The sequence below is a fragment of the Girardinichthys multiradiatus genome, chromosome 7, assembly GCF_021462225.1.
Source record: "Girardinichthys multiradiatus isolate DD_20200921_A chromosome 7, DD_fGirMul_XY1, whole genome shotgun sequence".
Taxonomy (NCBI): domain Eukaryota; kingdom Metazoa; phylum Chordata; class Actinopteri; order Cyprinodontiformes; family Goodeidae; genus Girardinichthys; species Girardinichthys multiradiatus.
The window spans coordinates 19,734,713-19,761,059 of record NC_061800.1 but is presented as its reverse complement, the minus strand read 5'-3'; the positions used below and the strand labels follow the sequence as shown (position 1 = coordinate 19,761,059).

The 26,347-nt window shown below is 40.4% G+C and overlaps 1 protein-coding gene across 2 annotated transcripts in view; it reads right to left on the bottom strand.

Moving 5' to 3' along the window:
- il1rapl1a (interleukin 1 receptor accessory protein-like 1a) overlaps positions 1 to 26,347 on the bottom strand; it is a 288,177-nt gene that overhangs the window by 75,200 nt on the left and 186,630 nt on the right. For both annotated transcript variants that reach the window (XM_047371180.1, XM_047371181.1), the window contains exon 6: positions 10,856 to 10,930. In XM_047371180.1, coding sequence (XP_047227136.1) covers positions 10,856 to 10,930 — 75 coding nt within the window. The remainder of the gene's footprint in view (positions 1 to 10,855; positions 10,931 to 26,347) is intronic.

The following is a 26,347-nucleotide window of genomic DNA, read 5'->3' as shown; positions in this document are numbered from 1 at the left end:
GCTGGAGTGTCTGTAATATTCCACTTAGTGTTAGCGTAAATTTTTTGTTGGATTCTATCAAATCTTCCACGTATGCTTGAGGACTTAGAGGTGGTTTCAGCAGCTCACCACTGGGGCAGAGCAGAAACTCTAGAACACGAATAAATAGATGTTTTTTGGAGAAAATCCAGCCAACCTACACAAGGGCAAGCTTGTTTTTTTTTTGTTTTGCACAAACTACACTGAAACATGTCAAGTCACCCAAAAAACAATTTGTCACAAAAGCGCATAGCTGATGACTCCTGCAACTCTGACACAGAGCCCACACAAAATACTTCGTTGGTGGCATTGAGGCTTGATATGCAAAACAAAGAAAATCTTTTGCTGAGGGACTTTGGCAGGACAAGGCCTCAGAATAGAAAGGGAAAGGAAAATCTGACAGAGTCCCTCATTTAAGAAAGGCAAACATCGACAAATACGGCTGTTTCTTGCTTTTTAAAAAGCTCTTTAACAATTCTCTCAAACATCACCCTCCTTGTGCAGCAGCTTTTTCTTGTCTACTCCACTCCTGTTTTTATGTCAAATCTTTGCACCATTGTTTTTGGGCTTTTATCTAGCATACCCCTGCTGAGAGTCTTCTGTGAGAACTTATGTAATATAAGGGTTTAATTTACATCTGCCTGTGTGTGCATGTGCATGTGTGTGCATTGTGTAAAGCTAAGATGGAGGCTGTCTGAGACCTGCACTGTTTGCAAGAGAAAAAGAGATAAAGTGGGTCTGTGTTTCCCGGCACAGTTGCAAATTTATCTCTGCTTACGGCTCTGATTTTATTGCCCAATCGGTCAGCCTACGCTAGATCCCATTTCTTTCTCTCTCTCTACTTTTCACTAACCATAAGGGACCAGCTTCTTTCTATGCACGTTCTGGCTCTATAAATCTGCCACCTTGCTCTATTAGGCTGCTCAGGGCATGGCTCAACAAATATTAAGAAAGAGGAGAATAAATAAATATCAGCTAAATAAATGAGAAATACCTGTTTAGAGGAAGAGAGCATATCTGGACACAAACTGAAGTCTACTGTAAAATATTTACCTCTGTGTCTTGTTGCCTTGGACCCTATGTTGAGAGTCTGTGGGACATAACATTGCGTAAAATCACACACTACTGTCCCTGATGTCCCTGCGTGCTCATCATTTTTTCTGTTGATAATGCGTGTGCCAATCTCTTTCACAGCATATACATAGGTGAAACCTTTCTACTTTGTGAGTGAGATCATTAAACAATCAGGCAGTGAAAACAGTTGCTCAGGTCCAATATTGTTGAGGTGTGCTGGGTTCAAATATGAAAATAAGCAGGCATCAGACGTGGATCAGCTTCAATTAAACTTTTACTTCTCCCTCGTTCTTCTTTTCCTCTCCAACATACAGCATCTTCCAACATACACCGTCAGAGCTCCCCCTTATGGGCTTTTCATGTAATAGCACAACACAACATTTTCCTTTTCCCTGAAGTAATTTCTTACATGTTGCATTTACACTGCAAAACTCACTGCAGAAAACTAAGTTTGTATTTCAATGAACCAACAGTAATATGAAAAGTACACGGACCGTATTAACTAAGGTCGGAATAGTCCATTAAATGAATCACATTTCACTGGCAACCATAATCATCATAATGTGAACTATTTGTTTTACTGTATTGTACATTAGCAGAACAGTAGTACCTCTTTACTGGTCTTAAAGAACACTTATGCCAGTCTTAGTATCAGTGGTTTTCACTTTATCTTACAAAACCTGTTAACCATCTTGATGCATTTCTAAGTGCAGCAGTCGATTCATTAATGTTTCCAGGAAGTACAAAGGTATCAAATACAGTGTCATTGTTTTGGTATGAATCTGTTAAGGCTTGATTTGGGAAGTGTGCAAGTTTTGAAGCATTCCACTTACGTCCATCATTTAGTACTTATGTGTTTTGTCCAACTTTCTTCATGACAGTCCGTGGTTCCGTAAATCTTGAAGATCCTTTGGGAATGTGCTCAGGTCTGTGACCACGGACAATGTCACCCACTTTGACTGTTGGTGTTTTAGCTCTCATTTTCTTGTCTGTATATGGCATCATTTTATTTTGCTTTTGTTTCATCCTCTTTTTGATTTCAGCATGTGTTTTGCTTTTTAGTGCTACTGGAAGTATGTTCAACTTGGTGCGAATTTTCCTATTTCTCAGTAGCTCAAATGGGGTTACTCCAGTTGTTGCACGAGGAGTAGCTCGATAGTTGTGTAGGAATTTTGTTACAGCTTCTTTCCATGAATTGTGACTTCTTTCAGAGGTCTGTATACAGTCCTTAAATACTCTGTTAAATCTCTCTACAGCACCATTTGCTTTAGGGTCGTATACACTGGACTTTAAGTGCTGCATTTCTCTCTCCCTCAGAAAATTGTGAAATGCATGAAAAGTAAACTGACAACAATTATCTGAGACAAGGTACATCGGATTACCTTCCCTACTGAACACAGTGGCTAAAAGGCGAATGATAACATTTGTATTGACAGTAGAGGTGAATGCAACCTCAGGCTATTTGCTGTAGTAATCTGTAAGAACAATAGCATAACGGCAGTCCCATGCAGCATTGTCAAATGGACCCGTAATGTCTATCGCAATTTCTTCCCATGGTTTGCTGGGCAACTCAACTGGTGTAAGTGGAGCAGGAGCAGTTATGGCTACCTCATCACTGAACTGGCAGTTAACACAGGAAGCAATGACAGAATGTACAAGTTTGTCCAATTGTGGCCACCAGAACAGTTCACGCTGTCTCTGCTTGGTACGGACTATGCCTTGATGTCCCTCATGTACCAGGTCAACCACTCTGGCACGTAATGAAACAGGAACAATTAGTCGATTTGTCCCTCTCCATATCAGTGAACCATGAACTGACATCTCATGTCGTACCTGAAAGTATGGAGCAAAGTTCTCAGGCAGACCTTGTTTGCATTTGGGCCAACCTTATTGAATATGGTTGCGCAGTAGTGACAGTTCTGGGCAGGTTTCACTGGCAGACGTGAACTCTGGAAGAGAAATGGGACATAGTAATTCTCTGAAAACACCTGCAATCATGTCAGGTTCCTCTGTCGCCTCATTTGCAGCAGCTAGTGGCAGTCTGGACAGGCAGTCAGCAGTGACGTTTTGGTGTCCTGGACGGTAAGTGACATCATAAGTGAAGCAGAGCAGTCGAGCAGACCATCTGGCAATCCTCAGTCCAGCACGGCCAGAACCTTTAGAAGCAAGTAAGGTCATAAGTGCCTGATGATCTGTACAAAGGACAAAGTGACGACCCCAGAGGTAGGTTCTCCACCTTTCCACAGCCCAAACGCAGGCAAGAGCTTCACGTTCAACCATGGAGTACTTGCGCTCAGCAGAAGAGATTGTTCTAGACGCAAAAGCGACAACTCTCTCATTTTGATCTGAATAAAACTGAGTTAAAACCGCACCCAGTCCATAATCTGAGGCATCAGTAGTGACAGATTGGTAACTCAGGGTCATACAGAGCTAAGGCAGAACTATTGACTATCAGTTCTTTAAGCAAGGTAAAGCTACAGTAGATTGTGCTTCTGTTGTCCACTTGAAGTTTAAATCTGTGAAGTCTCTGAGCCCTGCACGAAGTGGTTCAATGACAGTCGCAAAGTCTGGAATGAACTTACTGTACCACAATGCAAGACCAAGGAAAGATCTCAGAGAAAACGTATCATGTGGAGCTGGAGCATGAATCACAGCAGTGATCCTGTCCTGGTCTGGTTGAAGACCTTCCTTTGAAATGGTGTGACCCAGGTAGTTGAGTGAAGATTGATTGAACTTGCATTTATGCATGTTTAGTTTGAGTCCAGCATCAGTCAGGACTTGGAGAACTCTCCGCAAGTTTTCATAATGTTCTCTTTGTGTAGCGCCATAGCAGATAATGTCATCCAGGTATGCTTGTACGCCTGGCAAATCTGCAAGGATTATTGACATCATTTTTTGAAAGGGAGATGGGGCAGAAGTTAAGCCAAATGGAACTCTGCAGAAACGAAAAAGTCCATCATGAGTAATAAATGGAGTAATATCACAACTTTCGGGATGCAAAGGCAGTTGGTGGTAGGCAGAGGCTAAATCAATTGTGGAAAAAACAGTAGCCCCACGTAGATTCGATAATAATTCGTCCATGTGTGGTAATGGATGGCAATCAGCAGCAATGACTTTATTTGGCTCCCTTAAATCAACACACGTGTGGTTTTCCACCATCTCTTCTTTGTGTCACGACTATGGGAGAAACCCAAGGAGAAGCATCAATCCTTTCAATAATGCCCTTACCCTGGAGATCTTTGAGCTCCTCTGAAACAGCTTGTCTTACTTAAAATGGAATTCTCCTGAGCTTTTGTTGAACTGGAACAGCATTTGGCAATATATGTACTTTATGAATGAAGTTTTTAGCATAGCCTACTTCCTGAACTGACATTTCTGGGGCACTTTCAGGTACACTCTTTGGTACAGCTGGTTGAACCGTAAGAGTAGGAGGAGTAATAGTAGTAACGATTTTTCGTCCTTCAAGTTTCATTTGTATTGCTTGAAACAAAACTAAGCCAAGGAGAGCAGCACCTGACTCAACCACAACTAGAGTAGTTGTAGTTGAATGATTATCATGAGAAATTGTAGCTTTTAAGCACCCTTTTACAGCAATTTTCTCTTTCGCATAGGTACAAGAGCGAATGTAGGTTCAGTTAGCGCACATTCTGAAAAGTAGGTGTGGTAAATGTTCTCTGGTATAATGGACACGGATGAGCTTGTATCCACAATCAGCTCAACATCTTTGCATTGTCCATTAACAGTCACTTGAACTGTGCAGAGGATCCTTTCTTGTACAGTATTGTTCATGTAAAGAACTGTGGGCTCATTAATAACCACTTCACGTAATGGCTTTTGAGTTGAATGACATACTCGTGAAAAATGTCCAAATTTACCACACTTATTGCAAGTCATTTTAGCAGCAGGGCATGTAGGGTTGTTAGCAAGGTGGTTGGAAGATCCACAGCGAAAGCAGGAATGGCGGTCTCTTGCAACTTGAATTGTGGCAGGAACAGAATCCGGTGGCGGCTTCTTCATGTCCCAGCTGCGGCTTTGCTTTGATTGGCAGAAGCATCAGACAGAACGTTAGCATGTCTTAATCCACTTTCAATTTGCAACGCTAATGTAGTAGCTTTAGCAAATGTTAGGTCCAGTTCAAGTAATATCCTGTCTCTTATGCGAGTGTTAGCAACACGCTCGATCAGCTGATCACGTAGCAATTGTTCCTCCATGTTGCCAAAATCACATGTAGCGGCCAACTCCCGTAAAGAAGCCAAGAATTTATTTACCATTTCATCCGGTCTCTGCGCTCTTTGTTGAAACATGTGACGTTCAGCAATGATGTTCACCTTTGGCACAAAATGTTCTTTTAAGGCAGAAATAGCAGCAGCAAACGTATCTCCGGTATTTGGCAGGGTGTAGAAAAGCCTTTGGCCCTCCGTTCCCAGGGCATGAAGTAGAACCACGCGCTTTCTAGCGTCAGGTCAGCCATCCCCCGACGCAGCTATAACCAACATGTAGTTTTCGAACATTTTTAGCCATGTTGTAAATGGTATCGCTGGTTCCCCCGGGCATGGCATGAATGGAGCAGGTAAAGGCACAGAAATAGACATCCTCGTCGCCAATGTTGAGGTGTGCTGGGTTCAAAGATAAAAAAAGGCAGGCATCAGATGTGGATCAGCTTCAATTACCATTTACTTCTCCCTCGTTCTTCTTTTCCTCTCCAACATACAGCATCTTCCAACATACACCGTCAGAGCTCCCCTTTATGGGCTTTTCATGTAATAGCACAACACAACAAATATCTGAGAAATAGGTTTCAATGTTGTTTTTGCCATTTATTAAATATGAAATATTTCACTTTTTAATGGTGAAAATAAAATATCTACACCTCAAGATTAGGTATATAGGTGAGACAATTTGTCTAGATTTTAAAACATGGAACTCAGAAAAATAAAAACGGAAACAACAGAAGTTGCAAAAAGATTAAAACAGATTTCATAGTCTTACTTTTATGTTGTTCTTTAAGTGCAATAAGTCCAGTGTGTCCACAGGCTCAATGAGTGTCCATGATAAATAAACCTGATTTCAAAACTGAAGAAAAAAGAAAATATTATTTTCCTTGTTTGCGTTTTGCCCTTGCGGTACAGCTACTGGTCTCCCCTGAAATCTACTCTCATAGTTTGAAAGTTATTTCTGAAATTTTCTGTAAACTTGCACTGATTTTGCCTGTCCTGACACTTCCAGGTGCCTTACCTCTGGATCCGACGGAGTTGACCAGAGATTTAAAGAATCGGTCTGAACAGAGTCCCAAATTGAACCTTCAGGCTGACTCTTCTGTGAGCCACCAGCAAAGCAAATCCTGTCCGCCCTACCAGCACCTTCTGTCGGCCCCGTCTCAACGAACACGGCGGTCAAGGCGAGCCATCCTCTCTTACACCACTGGATCTATGACCATTCCCCCCGGCGGGTTTCCCTGCGCTTACCTGTAAGCTGCACAATCAGTTCTGGTGCGTTTTCTGAGGTCCAGTTTGTAACTCTGCTCTTCCCCCGCAGCCAGACGGTTCCAGTCTTGTTTCCCGTTCCGAGGATCATTTGTTTAAATAAACATTCACTAATCTCATCTGTCTCTGGTTGTTCTCTGCATGTGGGTCAGGTCAGCAGTTAACATTATGACACTATGACCAGTTTAGATATCTTTTTGGGCTCATTGTCCTGTTATACCGGGCCTCACCTTTACCCGTCCAATTATGTTTCTTGTCATTGTGGCCAAATTGCTCAATCAATTTTTGTGTCATCTCACCATAAGGTTTTTCCTCAGAAGGCAATTTCATTTGTTTTTTTGGGTAAAAGGTGTGGGTATTGGACCAGGGGTTTTGTTCTTGGGAAGTACCCTCTAAGTCCAGGTTAATAAAAAAAAATTCCCTTCACCATGGATAGTTTCAAGCAGTCTCCTGTTCATGGTAGATTTCAGCCTTGAGTAGTGTTCTCAAATGGCCGAGCTGGTTTCCTTTTATCTGAGGGTGACAGTTTGGGTCTTCTGCCAGAACTTCTCAAAGTGGTTACATATCTGAATAACTTTTACTTACATGTAATTATTTGAACTAATGATCCTGGCAGCTGCACTTGGTATGAAATGACTCTCAAAGGGTTTCTAGTGTGTAAATCTATGATACCTCTTTCTCAGATGTTCACTGGGACTTACCAGTTGTTCATATTACCCGTCAATTGAGCACAGTCAAACTAATTGATGACTAGTTTATAAGCTATTCTAAAACCTTCAGTGCAACTTTTCAAAAATATTTAGGTGAATGCATGTATATATCTAAGCCTGTGTGTGTATGTCGAACCCTGTGTGAATTATAGAAAATCCACAACTAAACGTTTTCTCCCCTTAATGTTTTAAAATCCATTGCAGCTGCTCACTCAGTGCTTACTCATCTCTGGAAAAGAGTTGTTAAGAACCAACACAAGAACCAACACAAGAACAATAAAAATTATTATGACAATACCCATGAGGGATGCACTTGTAATTCCCTTTTTAGCTGTAGGTTGTTAGGTTAGGTAAGTAAAATCCTCTTTGTCAAGCATCATCTGTTTTGGATTCCTCTTTTTGGTCTTGTCTTGCTTGCTATGTTTTTTTACAGCCTTAAAGCTCTGAGATTCTGTCTTGCAGTCACTCCTTTCAGCTCCTGTCATGAATTTTAACTGATATGTAGGGTTCAGTCACGGTCACCTCACTCCTGATTTTCACATGTGCTTAGGATCCTTATTCGGTTGTAGAAACCAACCAGTTTTATTTCTACAGCTGGGGATGTTTGCTTTCAGAGTTTGCTGCTGCTTAATTTAATCCAGTCTTCCTTCTAACAGTGAAATGTTCCCCTGTTAAAAACACCCACAGCATGATTGAGTAGGCCTAGTGTCTAAGTGTTTGAGAGCTTTTCTTTTTAAAGGAATTTTGAGATTTTTCTACCAAAAGTATTTTTTTCAGTGATTTAAAAAGTCCTACCTTAATATCATAAGTTCAGAACACTTGATAAAAAATGCTACTTCACATGCTGATTTGGCTGAAGGTGGGATAGGTGTAATTAATGATTAAGAATACTAATTATTGTCACTATTAGGAATGATCTTGGGTAAATATGAACTGGCTAAATATATAACCGTCAGAAGCACAGTTTCTTAACAAAATAAAGAAATGTAATCACAAAATCATAAGGTCACAAACAAATAACTTTAATATTCCGCAATCAGTGAATGTTCTTGGCTTATATATAAACAGTATTTCACTGAAAACTAAAAGCTTGCTTACTCCCTTATGAAAACACTGTGAAACATGCATGTATGCACAATCACATGTTGGAGTTTATAGTTATTTAACTATCACAGCATAGCTAGAATGTTTAAAGAAATGCCACAAAAAGTTAATAGCAAGACCAGTAGGTTAATGCTAATATCTATGGAAAATCCCATTCACTGCTACTGATTAGCATTATGCTGTGATGAAGTGATTGAGCTTCACATAAAATGTATTTTGTAAGTGTAATGTACTTCCACAGCAACACGTATTGGTCAAAAGCAGTTTTTAACTCTTGATGAGCGGTCATTATGCAGGTCGTCTCATGCCAAAAACACCTTTGTATGATACTAAAAGGTGCAGCTGTTGTACATTTGTTATGCACATTTTGGGAAAGTCTCTGCTTAGCTCCCCTTTGCGATGAGAGGAGAAAAGTAGCATCATTGGTTCACTGACCCAAGAAGTCTTTAAGTTATGAGAAACTGTGTTGACCAAGCTACTGGGTGGAGATTTTATGCAGATAAAATAAGCCTATATTAGTCTAAAAGCTTTGTTTCACTGGGGAAACTTTTTTTTTTTTTTTTCTTGGGGCAGAATAAAACATGTGCATCAGATTATGCTCTGCCCTCTGGGTTTTCCTTTTTGCATTTATTCTTGATTCACACATTGAATATTTTGGGTTTGCACAGCGTTGACCTTTCTTCTGCTTTGAACCTATTTTTTTTTTTTTCCAGAAAGAATTCTGAAACTTTCTGAAGATTTTTTTAGTTAAGATAATTTTTCTTAGATTTCTCATAACAAAGAAGTTAAACCACCTCAGTTAGATTTATTTGACTACCTCTTGTGAGAAGGTTGCATTTACCAGGGATTTGTTTCACAACAGAGCAGTGGTCTACTTCTAAACGCTTAGCTGAATTTAGTTCAAGGGCTTTTGAGGTCAAACTGTTTTGACCTTCCCTTCTAATTCCTTTTCAAAAACGTAAAAATTTTGCAAAAGGTTTACTTTTGAATAATTTTGCTAAACTCAGAGACCTTACATTATTCTATTTTTCATGCATTCTGTCAACTTCTTTTCCTAAACACATTGTTAAAGGAACTCATCACAGCTGTGAGATGGGTCTAAAAAGTCAGGACTGCATTGGAGTTTTGCATCTTCTGGTTTGCCCTAATAATATCTGTCAATGAACCACAGCCCAAACAAACAATAAAACACTTGGTAAAACTTGACAAGCTTAGAATTGGGATGGGTGATCGGATGAGTTTTGATCATAACTAACCTTTATAAAACACTTTAAATTTAATTTTTTAAGCATTTATTTGTATTTTTAGATATCAGCTTAACCTCCACTTATAATTATTCTCAGTACTGGAAATTATGACTTGCTGCAACCAAAACAGTTTCTACATGTGAGTTCTCTTTGACCTCTGCTGCTCCAATTTGGGCTGTTTTCTCATTAAAAGTATTTTTCCAGAAATACCCCAGTTTTTTAAAAGCCAGCAGCCATTTACTGCACACATATGCACAGTAGAACAGAATAACACAAACAAACAGAAACACAAAGTCATGAAACAAACAAAAAATAACCTACAATGAGGATTTAAACAATTGTGAGACCTTTCAAAGGAAAAGCCAAACCATTCCTGAATCTCTCAGTGAAAAAAAGATAGAGACAAATGACACAAATAGCTTAAGGGCCCACATTGTGCAACCTGTGCATGCATGGGTGTGAGTCAGCTGACGTGAGGCTGTGCCTGTCAGTTTATCAACAGCAGCAATTTTTCACCCTTGATCAACCAACCGTGGAGGCATTTCAAATGAACTACCTGCATTCCAGTAGCATCAGATTGAAGACAAAAGGCAGGCTCTCAGTGAAATATTGGACCTTCTTTGGGCTTTGTCTTCATACCTCCCTTTTCTGCCACAAACTCTTCCAATCCTTCTCTGATTCTCCAGACCTCTCAGTCTTGTCTGATTGGCTTCACCGTGACAGACACATTAGCCATTCACAGCGTGGCAAGCGCCATGTGGACAGCGGACTGTGCCCAGAAATCAAGCAATATGCTGTCACAAGAAAAAAAAAATCAAACAAACAAACAAACCACTTGCATATACTCTGTCTTGCATGTATGCCCACATGGTAGTCCTGTTGTGACCCCACGTCAAAAAAGACAAACAACGGGGACAGAAAGTGGCTGGCTCTCAATGTGGCGAGCCAGAGTATGGAACCCAGGTACCATATGGGCTTTTCATTGTTGACAAAACAGCCTTAGGGACAGTAGCACCCACAATTAGCATATATGGAAACCACTTTCCATTTTTTCCTTTCAATATCTCCCCAGCATATAAAAGTGCCAGCACTGATTTGTATGCATTGCCCGGAGGTGTGGTGAAGACGATTTGTAAAGTCATCCATTTCCTGTCATTTGGAAACAACTCAGATATGACTGATGGCAGCTGGATAAAGAAATAAAATAAAATAGTCTTACCTAGCTGCATCTCCATGTTGGTAATCTTATTTTCTGCTGGAAACAGGATCTTTGGTGGTTTGTCGGTCAAAGGAGCTGAAAAATATAAAAACAGACACAAATTGAGACATGCATGAAAACACAAATGTGCCATTTTCCAAACACAATTGTTACATCTTTATAACAACAGTTCAAGTTTCTACAGGTATCTTGTTTTATTCATCTCACCTACTTTTAATTATTAATGCATCACTACTTTAACAAGAACATGGCACCATTTAATCTGTCCAAGTGTTATGTATGTGAAGAGCCCTCGTAGAGTGTATTTATGCGTCTCGGTGAGAGGGAGCAGCTGATGCTCTAATGATACTAATCATCCATAGGGGTGGATGTCAGACCTGCTGCTTAAGTGTCTTCTCTGGGGAATGCCAGAACATGCAGCAGTTTTATTGTTTTAAAAAGCTTTGATATGTTTTTTCAAAAGAGGCAGCAATTGTAGGGTTGAAAAGGGTTCAAACATTTTATTGTATCAAGACAAATAAAGAGAAATAAGATGGCTAAAGAAAAGAGGAAGCCATGCATTTATACAACATAATTAGGTTGTATGATTAAGGCTACACGATAGGCATGATATCAGGAAAACATATTATTGTGATATTATCTGGAGGCAGCGCTCACTGTATGGTGATATCCTTATTCATTATAACCATGAAAAGTAATCGTGTTTCATCCTAAGGCCACATTGTGGACCTGCAACACACAGGTAACTTCTTAACTTTGAAAGTGTGAGCGCAAAAGACCAGCTTATTGATGTTAAAGTCCCGAGAAGCCATTATCTGATCAAGCCTTTTTATTGCCAAATGGGACAACTTCAACAACCGAGGAAGAAAAATTTGACTTTCTGCATTAAAGAAAAACAAGCTATTTCATACCAAAGGACTTCATCAAAAGACAGACAAGTTTGAAGTTTTTAGTCAAACTATTGTAAAGCTATTGTTACAGTGAAGCTCTTGTTTTAATTCTTTCTTCTTATGTAATTCACCATGACTGGAGAAGATTTTTGTTAGGTTTTGTTTAAAAACCTATTTAGTTAGTCCTTGGCGTGCTGTGGTGGCCTTGCTCCAATGTGTCCTTCTGTGGCTCTAGCCCTGGCCGGGCGCCGGGCTGCGGTTGGCGGTTGGGTGGGTGGGGTGTTGGAGCAGCTCTTGTGCCTGCACTGGGGCGGCTGACGGGTTATGCTTGGCCCGGAGCGGTTAGCCTGCCAGGCCCGGTTACCCGGCTGGTGCACGCTTCCCTCTCATGAACTGATGGGCTGGGGCTGCTGGCGATGGCCGGATGTTGGGCGGGCTTGGCGATGTGCTGCTCTGCTAGCTGTTGTGGGGGGATTGTGTCCTCTTCTTGGATGTGGGGTTATCGGCAATTAGATCGGCTGAGCGGCAATGGTAGAGCTGGGCTGGATAATGTTTCTCCCTGGGCTATCGTTGTAGTGGCGGTGATGTGGTGTGTTTGTGTGGTGGCTGGGGGCGTGGTCACGGATGCCAGCCCCGAGTGCTTGCCGCTGGCTGCGGACCTCTTGCCGGATGAGTTTGTCCCATCTTGGTGTGGGGTCGGGGGTTCCGTTGTGGGTGCGGTGCTCGGAAGTGTCTGCCCTATTGCCCCGGTTATCGGGGGCTGGGGTAGCTTTGCGCGAGGCCCTTGCTTTGCCATCGCGGTGCACTGTGAGGTGGGGGCAGGATGCAGTGGGGGTGCTAGGAGCGAGGCTGTGTGTGGAGCTTGCACTGTGTGGCTTTGTCGGCTTTTCAGGGATGGAGCTCACCGTAAGGGGGTGTGCATGTGCTGTGGGAAGGGGATTCAGGGAGTTTGGGTTTGGGGGGCATGTGTTTGATATCTGTGTCCTGGTTGGGGGTGGCTCTGTGGTGAAATTCCGGTTGGGGTTCATTTGGTGTGATGGGCTCATGGGGTTAGGATCAGAATTCATTGGGGGTTGGAACTGTTTCATCCTGTGGCCACTCTGGTTGGCGGACTAGTTTGGACCGTGTAGACCCCTCTTTTGTACATGGCCCCCTCTCTGGATGAGGATGGAGGTCTTTGGGGACTGGGGTCGGGATCCGGGTTGGGGTTGCCCAGGTTCAGGCACCAGCCCAGGCTAGCTCAGAGTCCAGGTTCCGGTGCTGGGGCAGTCTGCCTCTCTCCACCCCCGGAGGGAAGGGGATCACCTCCTGGGTCCGGGGGCTGGGTATAGGCACCTGGACCTGGGAGTATAGAGTATGCATGGGGAGTGTGAGTGAGTGTACAACGTCCATTGTTGTTTGTCTTTATGTTGGGTGCATGGGTGTGAGTTTTATGTGTACGCACGAGGGTGGGAATGTGTGATTGTGACTGTGTGTGCCTGTTTTTTGTGTCAGGTTGGGTCTTGGACTGCTCTCTCTCCTGGATCAGTTTAGGCCCCCCATCAAATGTGGGGGATATTTCCTCCCCACCACACTACCTGCCTGTGGTTGGTGTCCCTGCCTGCTGGTGTACTTGTTGTTGTCGGTGTCCAGGGCTGGGTGCTTTGGTGTTTGCCGCTCACCCCCGGTGGCTGCTTGCTGGGGCCTGGACCCCTGGGCTCTGTCGGGCCTCTGCTGGGGGAGTGATGGTTCAATGGCTGGATCTGCTCAGTTGTGGATGGCTGCCAGCTGGGTCTGTGGGACTCTCCCCCGCTCTTCTCTGGGGGGTTGCGGTAGTCCCGGCGATGGTTCTCCTGGGGTTCGTGTGCTCTGGGGGGCCTTTGGATGTCTATGGCTCGGATCTCCTCCGTATCTGTCCAGGGGGACAGGTCTTTGGCTCCTCACACTCGCTATAGCATATTTTTTATGGAGAAACCTTTTATACACAAGCGTGCTGACACTAAGACCCATAGGTGTTTAGATTCAGGTGTTAACAGATACATAAATGTTCCATATTGAGCCCCATTTACCACTAAATACATCTTGCATTCATAAGTACCTAGCACTTTTTGGTAAAAAAGCTGGTAATATGAATGTTTCTGCAGGTGTAAAAGCAAGCAGGGTGTTATCTTGTATCCTCTTCATCCTTCTTTCTCTCCTCCTTTTTCTCCTTCTCACCTCTTTTCCTTTTTGCCCCAGCTCTCTCTCTTTTGTTCTTCTTATTTACTTCCTTTTCATTTCTGTCTCTGTGTCTGTAGCAATTTAAATACTCCCAAAGTAGTTTCTAATAAAGTTTCTTTTATAAATATCAAGCAGAGCTTTAAAGCGTTAACTGTAATGCTCCAGTTGTGAAAGCAATCTGTTGGGCTTTTTCTTGGCACTCAGACAACAATTCTGAGCGCTACTCTGCTGGACAGGACACGGTTAAAATATAAAGGAAAACAAAAAAGAAAACCTATTTAGTTGCATATCAGATGTAGCACCTGCTTGTGACTGAAGCTCAGTGATACGAGAGGGGTGGTCACGGGCTTTTAGGCACAACTGTTTACAGTGGTAATAGTTAATCAGCAAAAATTACACTAGATACAGATTCACTTTTAATTACATATCAAACTGCTATACATAATTACACAATGGGTGATCTTATAACTAATTACGAGCCAGGCAAATGAATGAGGGCGATCTGTGTATAGAACACAAGAGGGGAAGCAGATGTGGTAAAGAGAGGGAAGATAGGACACATTTTAAACACAGACTAATGTTAATTATGTAAAGAAAATTTAAATAAAGTAAAAATTCTTAGAAAGTTGACATTATCCAGCCACAAGTGCATAATCCACCTTCCTTCGTTCTAATTTTAGCATGCTGTGGTTTCTTCAGAAAATCTCCTTAATTTAATTACCACTCTTTTATAAGGAATACATCAATTATCACTGTTAGAGGGAGCACCATTTGATAAGTAAAGGACTCAAAGCTGCTCCTAATAAAGAGACCATCCTTACACATATAAGCATCCACTGGCTATAAAGGTAATTAAATATGCAAATACATCTGGTGTACTATAATAAAATGGTTTTGTGCCTCGCAAGAAACTGATGGTACCCTACCATCTCATGCGCCTTGCATTTATATTGGATTTATGATCGTACGCTATGTCTATATCATAGAACTTAACCAAGCTTTTTTACCTTGTATGTTTAACAGTTGAAGTAAATGAAGCATTAAATCAAGGTGGAAAGGTGAAAATCAATATCTAAAACCAAAACATTGATTATAAAGTTCTTTGACAACCTTCTGATACTTAGAAACATCTTATGTAATTCAGTCTAATGCTGCAGAAAGGGTCACCTTATTTGACAGCTCTATGCTTAAAATGGGAGAATTATTTAAGCTTTAAGATACTGATGTAGTCCATAATTTGCTGTGAGTCTTGCATCTTCGAGGGATCAGATTTCATGATTTTCGGATATTAAGGCACATTTTAAGCTCTTATATCACTTTTAAACATCACTGCAATACAATGTTTTAGAGAGATGCTCTATTCTCTGAGCTAAAAAACGAGATAAATCTAGGAGATGATACAAAGAACTGAACTATTTCATACCTACCTTATATTTTTTTCTCCTACAAGACAACTGCAATCCCAAATTTTTGAGCTTTGAGCTATTAAGAAACTATTAAGAAACTCTAGTTAGACAAAAAATATAGCAAACCATCACATAATACAGGTCCTTCTCAAAAAATTAGCATATTGTGATAAAGTTAATTATTTTCCGTAATGTCATGATGAAAATTTAACATTCATATATTTTAGATTCATTGCACACTAACTGAAATATTTCAGGTCTTTTATTGTCTTAATACGGATGATTTTGGCATACAGCTCATGAAAACCTAAAATTCCTATCTCACAAAATTAGCATATCATTAAAAGGGTCTCTAAACGAGCTATGAACCTAATCATCTGAATCAACGAGTTAACTCTAAACACCTGCAAAAGATTCCTGAGGCCTTTAAAACTCCCAGCCTGGTTCATCACTCAAAACCCCAATCATGGGTAAGACTGCCGACCTGACTGCTGTCCAGAAGGCCACTATTGACACCCTCAAGCAAGAGGGTAAGACACAGAAATAAATTTCTGAACGAATAGGCTGTTCCCAGAGTGCTGTATCAAGGCACCTCAGTGGGAAATCTGTGGGAAGGAAAAAGTGTGGCAGAAAATGCTGCACAACGAGAAGAGGTGACCGGACCCTGAGGAAGATTGTGGAGAAGGGCCGATTCCAGACCTTGGGGGACCTGCAGAAGCAGTGGACTGAGTCTGGAGTAGAAACATCCAGAGCCACCGTGCACAGGCGTGTGCAGGAAATGGGCTACAGGTACCGCATTCCCCAGGTCAAGCCACTTTTGAACCAGAAACAGCGGCAGAAGCGCCTGACCTGGGCTACAGAGAAGCAGCACTGGACTGTTGCTCAGTGGTCCAAAGTACTTTTTTCGGATGAAAGCAAATTCTGCATGTCATTCGGAAATCAAGGTACCAGAGTCTGGAGGAAGACTGGGGAGAAGGAAATGCCAAAATGCCAGAAGTCCAGTGTCAAGTACCCACAGTCAGTGATGGTCTGGGGTGCCGTGTCAGCTGCTGGTGTTGGTCCACTGTGTTTTATCAAGGGCAGGGTCAATGCAGCTAGCTATCAGGAGATTTTGGAGCACTTCATGCTTCCATCTGCTGAAAAGCTTTATGGAGATGAAGATTTAATTTTTCAGCATGACCTGGTACCTGCTCACAGTGCCAAAACCACTGGTAAATGGTTTACTGACCATGGTATCACTGTGCTCAATTGGCCTGCCAACTCTCCTGACCTGAACCCCATAGAGAATCTGTGGGATATTGTGAAGAGAACGTTGAGAGACTCAAGACCCAACACTCTGGATGAGCTAAAGGCCGCTATCGAAGCATCCTGGGCCTCCATAAGACCTCAGCAGTGCCACAGGCTGATTGCCTCCATGCCACGCCGCATTGAAGCAGTCATTTCTGCCAAAGGATTCCTGACCAAGTATTGAGTGCATAACTGTACATGATTATTTGAAGGTTGACGTTTTTTGTATTAAAAACACTTTTCTTTTATTGGTCGGATGAAATATGCTAATTTTGTGAGATAGGAATTTTGGGTTTTCATGAGCTGTATGCCAAAATCATCCGTATTAAGACAATAAAAGACCTGAAATATTTCAGTTAGTGTGCAATGAATCTAAAATATATGAATGTTAAATTTTCATCATGACATTATGGAAAATAATGAACTTTATCACAATATGCTAATTTTTTGAGAAGGACCTGTATGTAAAACAAAAACAGGTAACCATCAAGTAGTAAGATATTTTCTCATTTTTGGTCTATATTTCAGTTTTTTCTTTTTGTCTCGGGAGGTGGTGTAAAATGAATTCTAGGCCATAAAAATAGCTTTTCCAGATCAATTTACTCATATTATAAAAAATAAAATTCAGTGGGTAAATATGATAGTCTGAATTGACTACACTGTTTCATTGCACTCCAGTAGGTTTTAAGTGAGATTAAAGAGCAGCTAAACTGTGCTTTGTATGATGAGAATGTGTATAACCTGGACTACATGTTGGATATATGAACACAGCGTGGGGCTGTGTGGATATAAGCTTTGTGATCAGTCATCCAGAATCCCAATTCTGCTTGGTGGCAAAGCTCAGTGGACTTTCCAGATGGATTATTCCGGGTGACCGACTGTGGGCAAACAGCAAATTAATGAATTAAGGATGGAGCTGAGATACTTGGATCACTGGACTTTTTCTGTCACTGCTCGCATTTGTGGGGGCACTGTCTGGGACTTGCATTAAAAGATGTAGAAAGTCGGTTATAAGAGTAAAAATGAGAAGAAATTGAATGAACAAATGGCTCCTGCTTGAAATACTTTCCAGACACACATGAAGTTTTGGACAGAAGAATGCCTTTTCTTAAAACAAATTGGTTCCCATAGGTTTTAAAGTATTTTATTTTTGACCAATAAAAGGAGTCAAGGTTGAGAAGTAAAGCAAAAAATAGAGTAAAGGAGACTTGAGTCCCTAAAGACTTCTCCTCCTCTATGGCTGATAGACTCCTGTACTGTAGTGCAGGAGATCTCCATATATTAACAATGACCTTCCTTTGTTTTGTAGTCACCTTTCAGCCTGTTTCATTTCAGTCCTGATGGCACAATAACCTCCCTGTATGATTTCCTTATAAAGTCACCTCATTGTATAGAGAATTTAGTTGCAGAACGAACCATTTCCCACATGAAAGAAGCTGAGCAGTGAGTTTGTTGGTGTTATCTGAATGAAGATAATAACAGCAGTTATATTCATTCTTAACCATATTACACAGCAGCACTGTTCAGCTCTATATGCTCTCTCTAAGAGCCATGAAAGAGCTGAAATGTTTCAACATAAAAAAGAGTGAATTTACTCCACAGAACGTTTTTGACAAGTTTCTGCATCAATATCAGAAAAAAAAAAAAATCTACCATCACTAAAAGCGAGAACAATTACCCTCTTTTGGGCCAAATGGCCATTTTAGGTTTCATTACTGTGCTCAGATTATCTGATGATGAAACATTGATGATCAAGCTGTGGATCTCCAGCTGTGGCAGTTTAATACTACAGGTTTTTGTGAAATAGGAATTAAAAAGTAAATTAAAAGTGCCCGCCCGTCAGCTCGCTGCTCATCTGCAGAATACGTTAACAAACCACTAGAAACTACCTACACCAATTCAAACCCTAGTAAGTACGACGTGGAGAGCAATTAGAAATGTATCTGCTGACAGAGGAAAGTGACAGAAAAACTGAAAGATATAAAAGCAATGCAAAGCGACAGAGACAAATTAACAGGAGGACTGGGAAATATTTTAGGTTTATGGTCATTCTGGTGCCTCAGTATGTGCATATGAACACACACATACGTAAATGTGTCACAGGTTCTTAGTTTGAGTCATTTATCTAAAATGCATGTGGGAACCATTACAGGGGGAACCAGCATCATCATAACCTGTAAAAAGAAAAATCATTATAATTAACAAAAGTAAAGGTTTGAAAACTTCTGTGTGTTTAATGTTTCACTTAGTAAATTGAGTTACTGAAATAAATTAACTTTTTATTAATATTGTAACGTGATGTGATGGTTCTTCAAGTGATCTCAGACGAGAAGAACAGCAGGTATCCCCATATTGTATTTCAAGAGTCATTGCAAACAAGTCATCGTTAGTTTTTGTCTTCTGCTTGTGATCTCAGTCACATGTTTTTGATGTGTGTTTGGTGCCACCCTTTGAATGGGAGGTTTATTGTTGCAGTTGTTGCACTCCTTCAGTGCGGTCACAAAAGTCTGAGCTGAACGTGGACGTTTACAGAGAACCCTGGAGGTCTGTAGTGAGCAGGTAGAGGTGACAAATATTACATCAGAAGGTTTTTTGGTTCAACAGACTGTAGAGTGGACAGTGAGGCATTCATTTGCCCTCATAGACTTCATATTATTGACCCAACCAGATGTGTTGATGTTAAAATGATAGACGGGTGCAATCACCAAGTGTCACTGGCAGCTCTTCTGTCTGCAAATTTAAGTAAAGCTTTTTCCTTAAACATGAGGTCACCTGGTTTAAACAGTCAGTGGATGGATAATGCTGTAATTATTTTAAATGCCACACCACACATATCTTTATTAAAATAACCTATAAGTAATACAAAAGCCGACCTCATTAAGTCAGAATTTGAACCTTCAAAAAGAATTAAATTTTATGCAAAATGATGGAGCACCCTGTACTCACAGCAAAGTGTTCAGTTAAACTGCATAGACATGTTAACATTGCTTGAAATGGATAAGAAGCAGAAAATATGTCTATTGTGTGCAGAATGGTCAACAGTAAGCAGGGAAGCAATATGGCGAAAGATAAAAGGGAAGCACAGGTAACCTCCACAGAATTTAATGGTCTCCCATGTGCTTCATAGTTAAGCAGCAAAATGAAAACACAACTCACTTGCACAAATGCATATTAGTATATAGGAAGATGCAGATATACTGATTTAAATTATATGAATTTTCTGAAAAAGGTTTTTCATTTGGCAATGATGAATCTAGATTTTGAACTACGTGAAAGTAAACTCATTAAACTAACATTAAAGGGTTAGTGTGCACATGACTGATGTAACAACTGCAATTGCTGTTTTTTCTCTTTTCAATCAGCTGCACAGCCAAAAACACAAAGCCTCTACACGGCACACACAGAAAAAACTTCCACAATCATCTCTCCAAACGTTTCATACAGGTGTATGTAACATATAATGTGCAGCACAACGTGTTACAGTTGGAACATGCTCACTGCCAAGTTATTTACCTTTAAAGGAAAAGATCAAGGGTAAAAAAAAATAGACTTCAAACTGTTTTTAGAATCTTTGAATGTACTATATTTATACTACAATAACATCAAAAATAGAAAAGCCACATTGTGAGATTGTCCTCTTGAGAGAGAAGAACATCACAATGTTGTGGAAGAAAGACTGTGTACCTACAAATGGAAAATATAAATATGAAAAAACTAGCTAACACAAGCAAGACGAGATTATGTCCAGAAAGGGTTACATAAAAGTAGGTCAGAGTAGGAGATGCGCAACTAGGACTGAATTTGAACCTAAAATATGTTAAATTAATGGGAGCGTTTATTGTGAGTGAGCCAGTGTTTATCTAACCTCCTAATTGTTTAATCAAATTATGTTTTATTTTTTACTGTATTTGCATTTTTTATGTTTTGATTTTTCTGAATATAAAAGCAAAGATGCGTTCACCTATAACTGATCTCTAATAGAATTTCAACACTTCAACAGAAAGATAGCTCAAATGTACTGGAAACTACTACTTGTCAGTTATTTGTATAGGTAGTTTAAACTGATAATAATTAAAAGAAGTTCATGTCTTTATTATAAAATGACAAGGATTTAAACTTAAAATTCAAACTGCATTTGATCTATATGACTTGACCCACAATGGTACTATAATTCTATTTTATTTAACCCACTCACCAATAATGGTGTTAGGGATGAGAGTGGTTGATATTTTGTTCTCATGGTGTGTGTGGACAGCTTTCACCAATGCAATAAGGAGTTTTTATCAAACTTCTATGATGTGCTGTAAGTTTGCTAACTTTTGAAATCATCTGGGGAGTTTATCACCAGCAATAGCATATTTTGATACTTCAGTGTGATGATGGGAAATTCCAGATAGCTCCAAAAAAAATGGTTAGTGTTGCTATTTCTTTCACCAACTTATGTCCTGTAGGTGTTTCACTAAATTTGATCCCACTAAATTTGATCCCACTAAATTTGGAATCAGACAAACTTACATAATACATAATACATAGTACATAATACATACATGTTAAATTAGTTTTTCAAAATAACTTTTTTCCTGTTCTCTCGTGCAGTGTAACCAGAAATGAAACATAGGAACAAATAGATCCATCAGATTTTTTGGGTGGGTATTTCTTTGTTGACATTTTCAAGCATGTCAACAAAACAATACAAAATAGCTCACTAAAAGAAAAAGAACACAACAAATTGCAGGCAATCAAAAGGAAAAGCAAGAGAAAAGTGAAGAGATGGATTTAATAGATATGACGTCTGTCAAGATTATGGGTTCAGCCAGTTTTTTGATTAAATAACACATAGGGTTTAGTGTGTTTTGTGCCCTTTGTGAGTTAAACATCTAACTTTTTAATCATTTTCATCTCTCGCTGTATTTTCATCTGTCTCGAAAAGAAGTGTTTTCATCTTATATTGCCATATTTTCATCATATCTGTCTCTGTGCGGATTTGGTGATGGCACATTCCGTTTTACATTTCAGTAACCCTTGCCTTTTTTAGCTTCACTCTGCCTGCACTGAACCCAGCCTGTGCACTCGTCACTCTCTGGCAGCAAGCACAATGCAGCCTATTCACCTGTGTGGTGCATCTTAGATAATATGAGTCTCGAGGTTTATTGTTTCTTAATGGTTAAAGATTACGCTACACTGTTCTTCCATTACGGCACAGCTTACAGACAGAGTGTTCAGATTCAATAATGCCGGTCAGTGCTTGCGTATGTCTGCCAGACTGTAACCTTAGTGCAAACTTGAGTCTAACACATGCTCCCAAGCACACACAAACATTTGCACATCCTGGAGATGCACTCATGTGCTGCCGAAAAAACACGTGTTGTTTGACAGGTGTGTACACCACGCACCCAAACACCTTCCTGTCAGCCTCAGATAACAAAACCCAGTGGTCGAGTGGCAAGAATGGAGACATTCTTACTAAATATAAGACCAAAATGTACAATAAATACCCACATGGAATTGCAGATAGCCAGAGCAAAAAACAAGGGAAACGAGACACAGGCATTGGGGAAAAAAAAGACCATTAAAGCATCCAGTAGCTACACTTACAGAGGATTAGCTCGTTATCAGCTTTGATCTCAATGGGTGATTCAGAGGAAAGCCCTAGTGGCCTGATATCCATTCTGTCACTCTGTTGGAACAGTAGCATAAGGCCAATCCAGTCAACTGCGGCAGAGAGCGAAGGCAGGTGATACAAACCTGAGGGACAGGATTAACACAGTCCTGGTACATTACAGCTAGCATGCCCCGTATGAAATCCCTCTGGAAGGTTACATTGATTTGTGCTTTTTTTTTCTCCTTTGCTACTGTTCTGCCCACCAGCCTCAGGTCTGTCCAGCAGTGCCAGTGGGCTACCTGAACATGAGGCAGAGATTTCTATGAAGCAGCAGAGGAACAGACAGTCAGGCTGCGGGGTAACCTCATCACCATCTGCTCCATCAGCTCCTTTTGACCCATCTCCTCAACAACCTCAGCAGATCCACTGTTTTCCCCCTCAGCTGTACATATTAACTCTGCAATATATGTAGAAAATAGACTTTGATATGCATTTATGATATTGTGTAATTTATTTGAAATTCTGGTATAACTTCAAAACTGAAATGAGATTATTTATATTTCTCTTATTGAAAGTCCTCTGTTATTTTTAACAAAGCACAATAGCACATATACATTGTCTATGTTTCTATCCTGTCAGCCATTAAAGCCCCATGAAAAATAAATGTTTTTTTGAACTTCAGATCCCTCATCTCCAAACAGGTAGAGGCTATTCAGTGTCTGTGTTATTATAACATTCAAATCTGATCATAAGAATGTCTGGAGCGATCGCTTTAAAGGGACTTTCAAGGGTGTCAGTGGCTGTGTGTTTATAGCTAAATTACTGAAAAACAGTTTTTCATACTGGCAAAATTAAACTTAAATAGTTTTTTAAAATATATTTTAAAATTTTGTGGCCCTGCTGAAAAGATAACATGAGTCACACAGGTGTTCTAAAATTACATTGGATCTCTCAATACTAAGTAAGTCTTACTTTAAGTGTTAAAGTTGTTAGCTTTTCTTGTCTCCTAATCGACCTTGGAAGCTGGTAAAATTGTGCCAGAAAATCTTCTTCCAATCAGGTATTTTACTGCATTGCACACCGTGATTTATTGATGTTACTCTATGCTGCATTACCTGTGGTGCTTTCAGTTATTTAAAATTAGCTCTAGTTCTACACCTTTCTACATCTATGTATGCCTGTATTTCAGTTCTTATAAGTACTTGTTATTGAAACTGTCAGGAGTGACTTTGTAGGAAGAAAATCAAGTTGCTCTGAATGAATGTTGGCTGTACGTTACATTGATCAGTGATGATTTTAGTGAAAAGTTACGAAATGTTCTGCAAACAGTTCTACAATCAGGACACAAATTAAAGTTGAACTAATTTTAGTTAGGATTTCACTACATTTAAAAAAGCTTAGTTAACATTCCCAGTGTGAGCTAGTTGATGAATGTCTCTCATTCAAATATACTTCTGTTAATTCAACCTGAAAAGACTCACAATAAGAAAAAAGATGCCAATTAGAGAAGTTTATTGATAAAAGTTCATATCTTTGGTGCTCGGACCCCGGAGGAAGACATGAATGCTAAGAATGACATGAGCTTGAATTAACGTCTTAGGCTTAGAATTAGATAAATCTTCCCCCCTTGGGATCCGATACTGGTGGTGGAGTGAAGGCCTAAGAAGGTAAGGTAGTTGGGAGGAGTATGGAAGGGAGATGGTGGAGGTGGGGCGGAGGAGGGTCGAAGCTCAGCTGAAGGGTGCGGAATCCATGACTGGAGGTCCTTAAAACCGGAGGACCTCCAGTGACAGAAAGCAACAGAGGTGTAAAAATTCAGAAACAACAGACTTCTAACTTAAGAGTCACCCAAAACCTACGTACACATGACATAATTTAAAGAATATATCTTATAGTTTTTTTCAGCAACACTTACATATGTGATAATAATACAAAATAATTACAACTGGTGCAATGCTTTAAAACCTCTTTCCTATGGTGTAGAAGAGAAGATGTCCTTTCCTGCCAAGATTACTCTCAAATGGTGTGAATCCTGCCAATATTGAAAAGTACACAAGAACAGTGTCATGTTTTTTGTCTAAAACCTTTTCATTTCATAGCCATTTTCTCTTAGATTGAACGTTATATAATGTTGCCTCAGTGAGCAGGGAGTCAGTTCAGGTTTCTTAGTTTTAAAACGTCATCCTTAAGCTTAAAGTTCACAAAAAATGTTAGCGTTGTTTTTTTTGATAATTGTTTTTAGCAGAAAACCCCTACTTTTGGTCATTAGCAGTGTTGTTTTACTCAAACTGCAAATGAAGGGAAAATGAAACAGCAGAAAATCTAAAAAAGAAGACATTAAACGCATACTGAGTTCTGGGATAAGAAGTCCCACTAATGCTACAGCATGTCTGGCCTGTGCCAACTTCTAATTAGGGATTCATTAGTCCTATATGTGAAGATACTCACAAGATGTTCACATACATGCTTGCTCATAACACTCTAAGTTATAAATACGCAGTGACACTTACATAGACAAACACATACTTAAACGTTTTATATGCTCTGGTATTTAGTCAGTAGGCTTGCATTCTGTTACACAAAGACTCTAAATGGGGAGAAGCAATCATTAGAATGACACATCTAATGGACTAAACTGACCTTGAGAGATGTTTCACCAGCTGCCTGAAGTGAAGCTGTTCATGTAACACACTGTGCCAGGCAAAGGTCTGCGAATCACGTGTTTGTTTTCTTCCCCTTATTCTAAAAGCCTAGCAATGCTCCTCTGTCTCAGCTTTCAAAGACAGATGGATATCATTAGCTTTTTTCTCCCCCCTCTGCTCTACGATCTGTCAAATCTAAACCATCCCTGCTCTTCATCTTGCCTTTTCATTCATCCACTTCTCATGTTTGCCCCTCGCTCACCATCTCTGTCCATCCCGCTCTACACAGATTTATATCCAGAGGTTTCAAACTCCGGCAGAATCTTACAAGTTTAACAAGTGCTTCATCACTCTTGTCAGAAGTAGTTACAGGAGTCATGACACACACTTCTCCAGACAGCAGGAATTAATGAGAAGCCATTACACTCTGCTGATCCTACAGTGAATATGAAGACCCCCATCCAGGCATTTCTCTGTGCCATGACATCGAACCTCAAGAACTGCCCAGATTTAGAATTTCTATTACATGTTTTGGAGGATTTTGACTTGTAATGTAAGTGAAAGTAATGCTAACAATGAACATTACAGATTTGTCCTGACCCAAAAGATTCAGACTGAATACATTTACTCAAAGTACTGAATGTCTACCAGTGAATCTCTGTCATTGTTGATAGAACTGGGAGGCATAAGTAACAAGTAAATATTTGTAATTTCATCAGTGTGAGCTCTTGGTAACATGTGTCCCCCAGTCTTCGTCCAGAGTCTGTATGGTAACCCGTTGTTCTAGTCTGGGTTGATGGGTGGCTGTAGTCTCCACAATTTCTAAGCTGGATCTGGCTAAAGCTCAGTGATGCTACAAATCCCTGTACATGCATTTCATGCAGCAGGCTCATTGCTGGTCTGTCTCCTCAACAGCTGGAATGCAGCTCTACCACATTAACAAGGAAGCTATAATCTCTCATATATCTGCGGCGCCGCAAATGGTCGCCTCGGCGTGTTGGTGCGCATTGTTTTGTTTTGTTTTTTGCTTTAAAACGGTCTTCTGTGATGGTACCCGGAGCTCTCTCACCAGAGAAGAACTCATGAACATCAGGGCTACTACACCAGAGGAGTTATTTCCAACTTTTCTACCTACTGCTCTGGAATATTTGGACATTCTGGTCAAAGGTGCGCTCACCTTTGTTCACGCGGTGAAACGCCGGAAGAGAGGGAAACGGGCTGGGGTGCTGGTACGACTTCGTCAGCGTGGACTACGAACACCGTTACCTGGAATATTTCTCTCTAATGTGCGCTCACTTCCCAACAAAATTGAGGAACTACAACTGCTGTTGGGGAAAAACAGGGACTTTTATTCATCGGCAGTTTTGTGCTTCACAGAGACGTGGCTGTGTGGATTAATACCGGACTCTGCGCTGCAGCTGGCAGGATTCCAGCTCTACAGAGCGGACAGAGACACGGAACTCTCC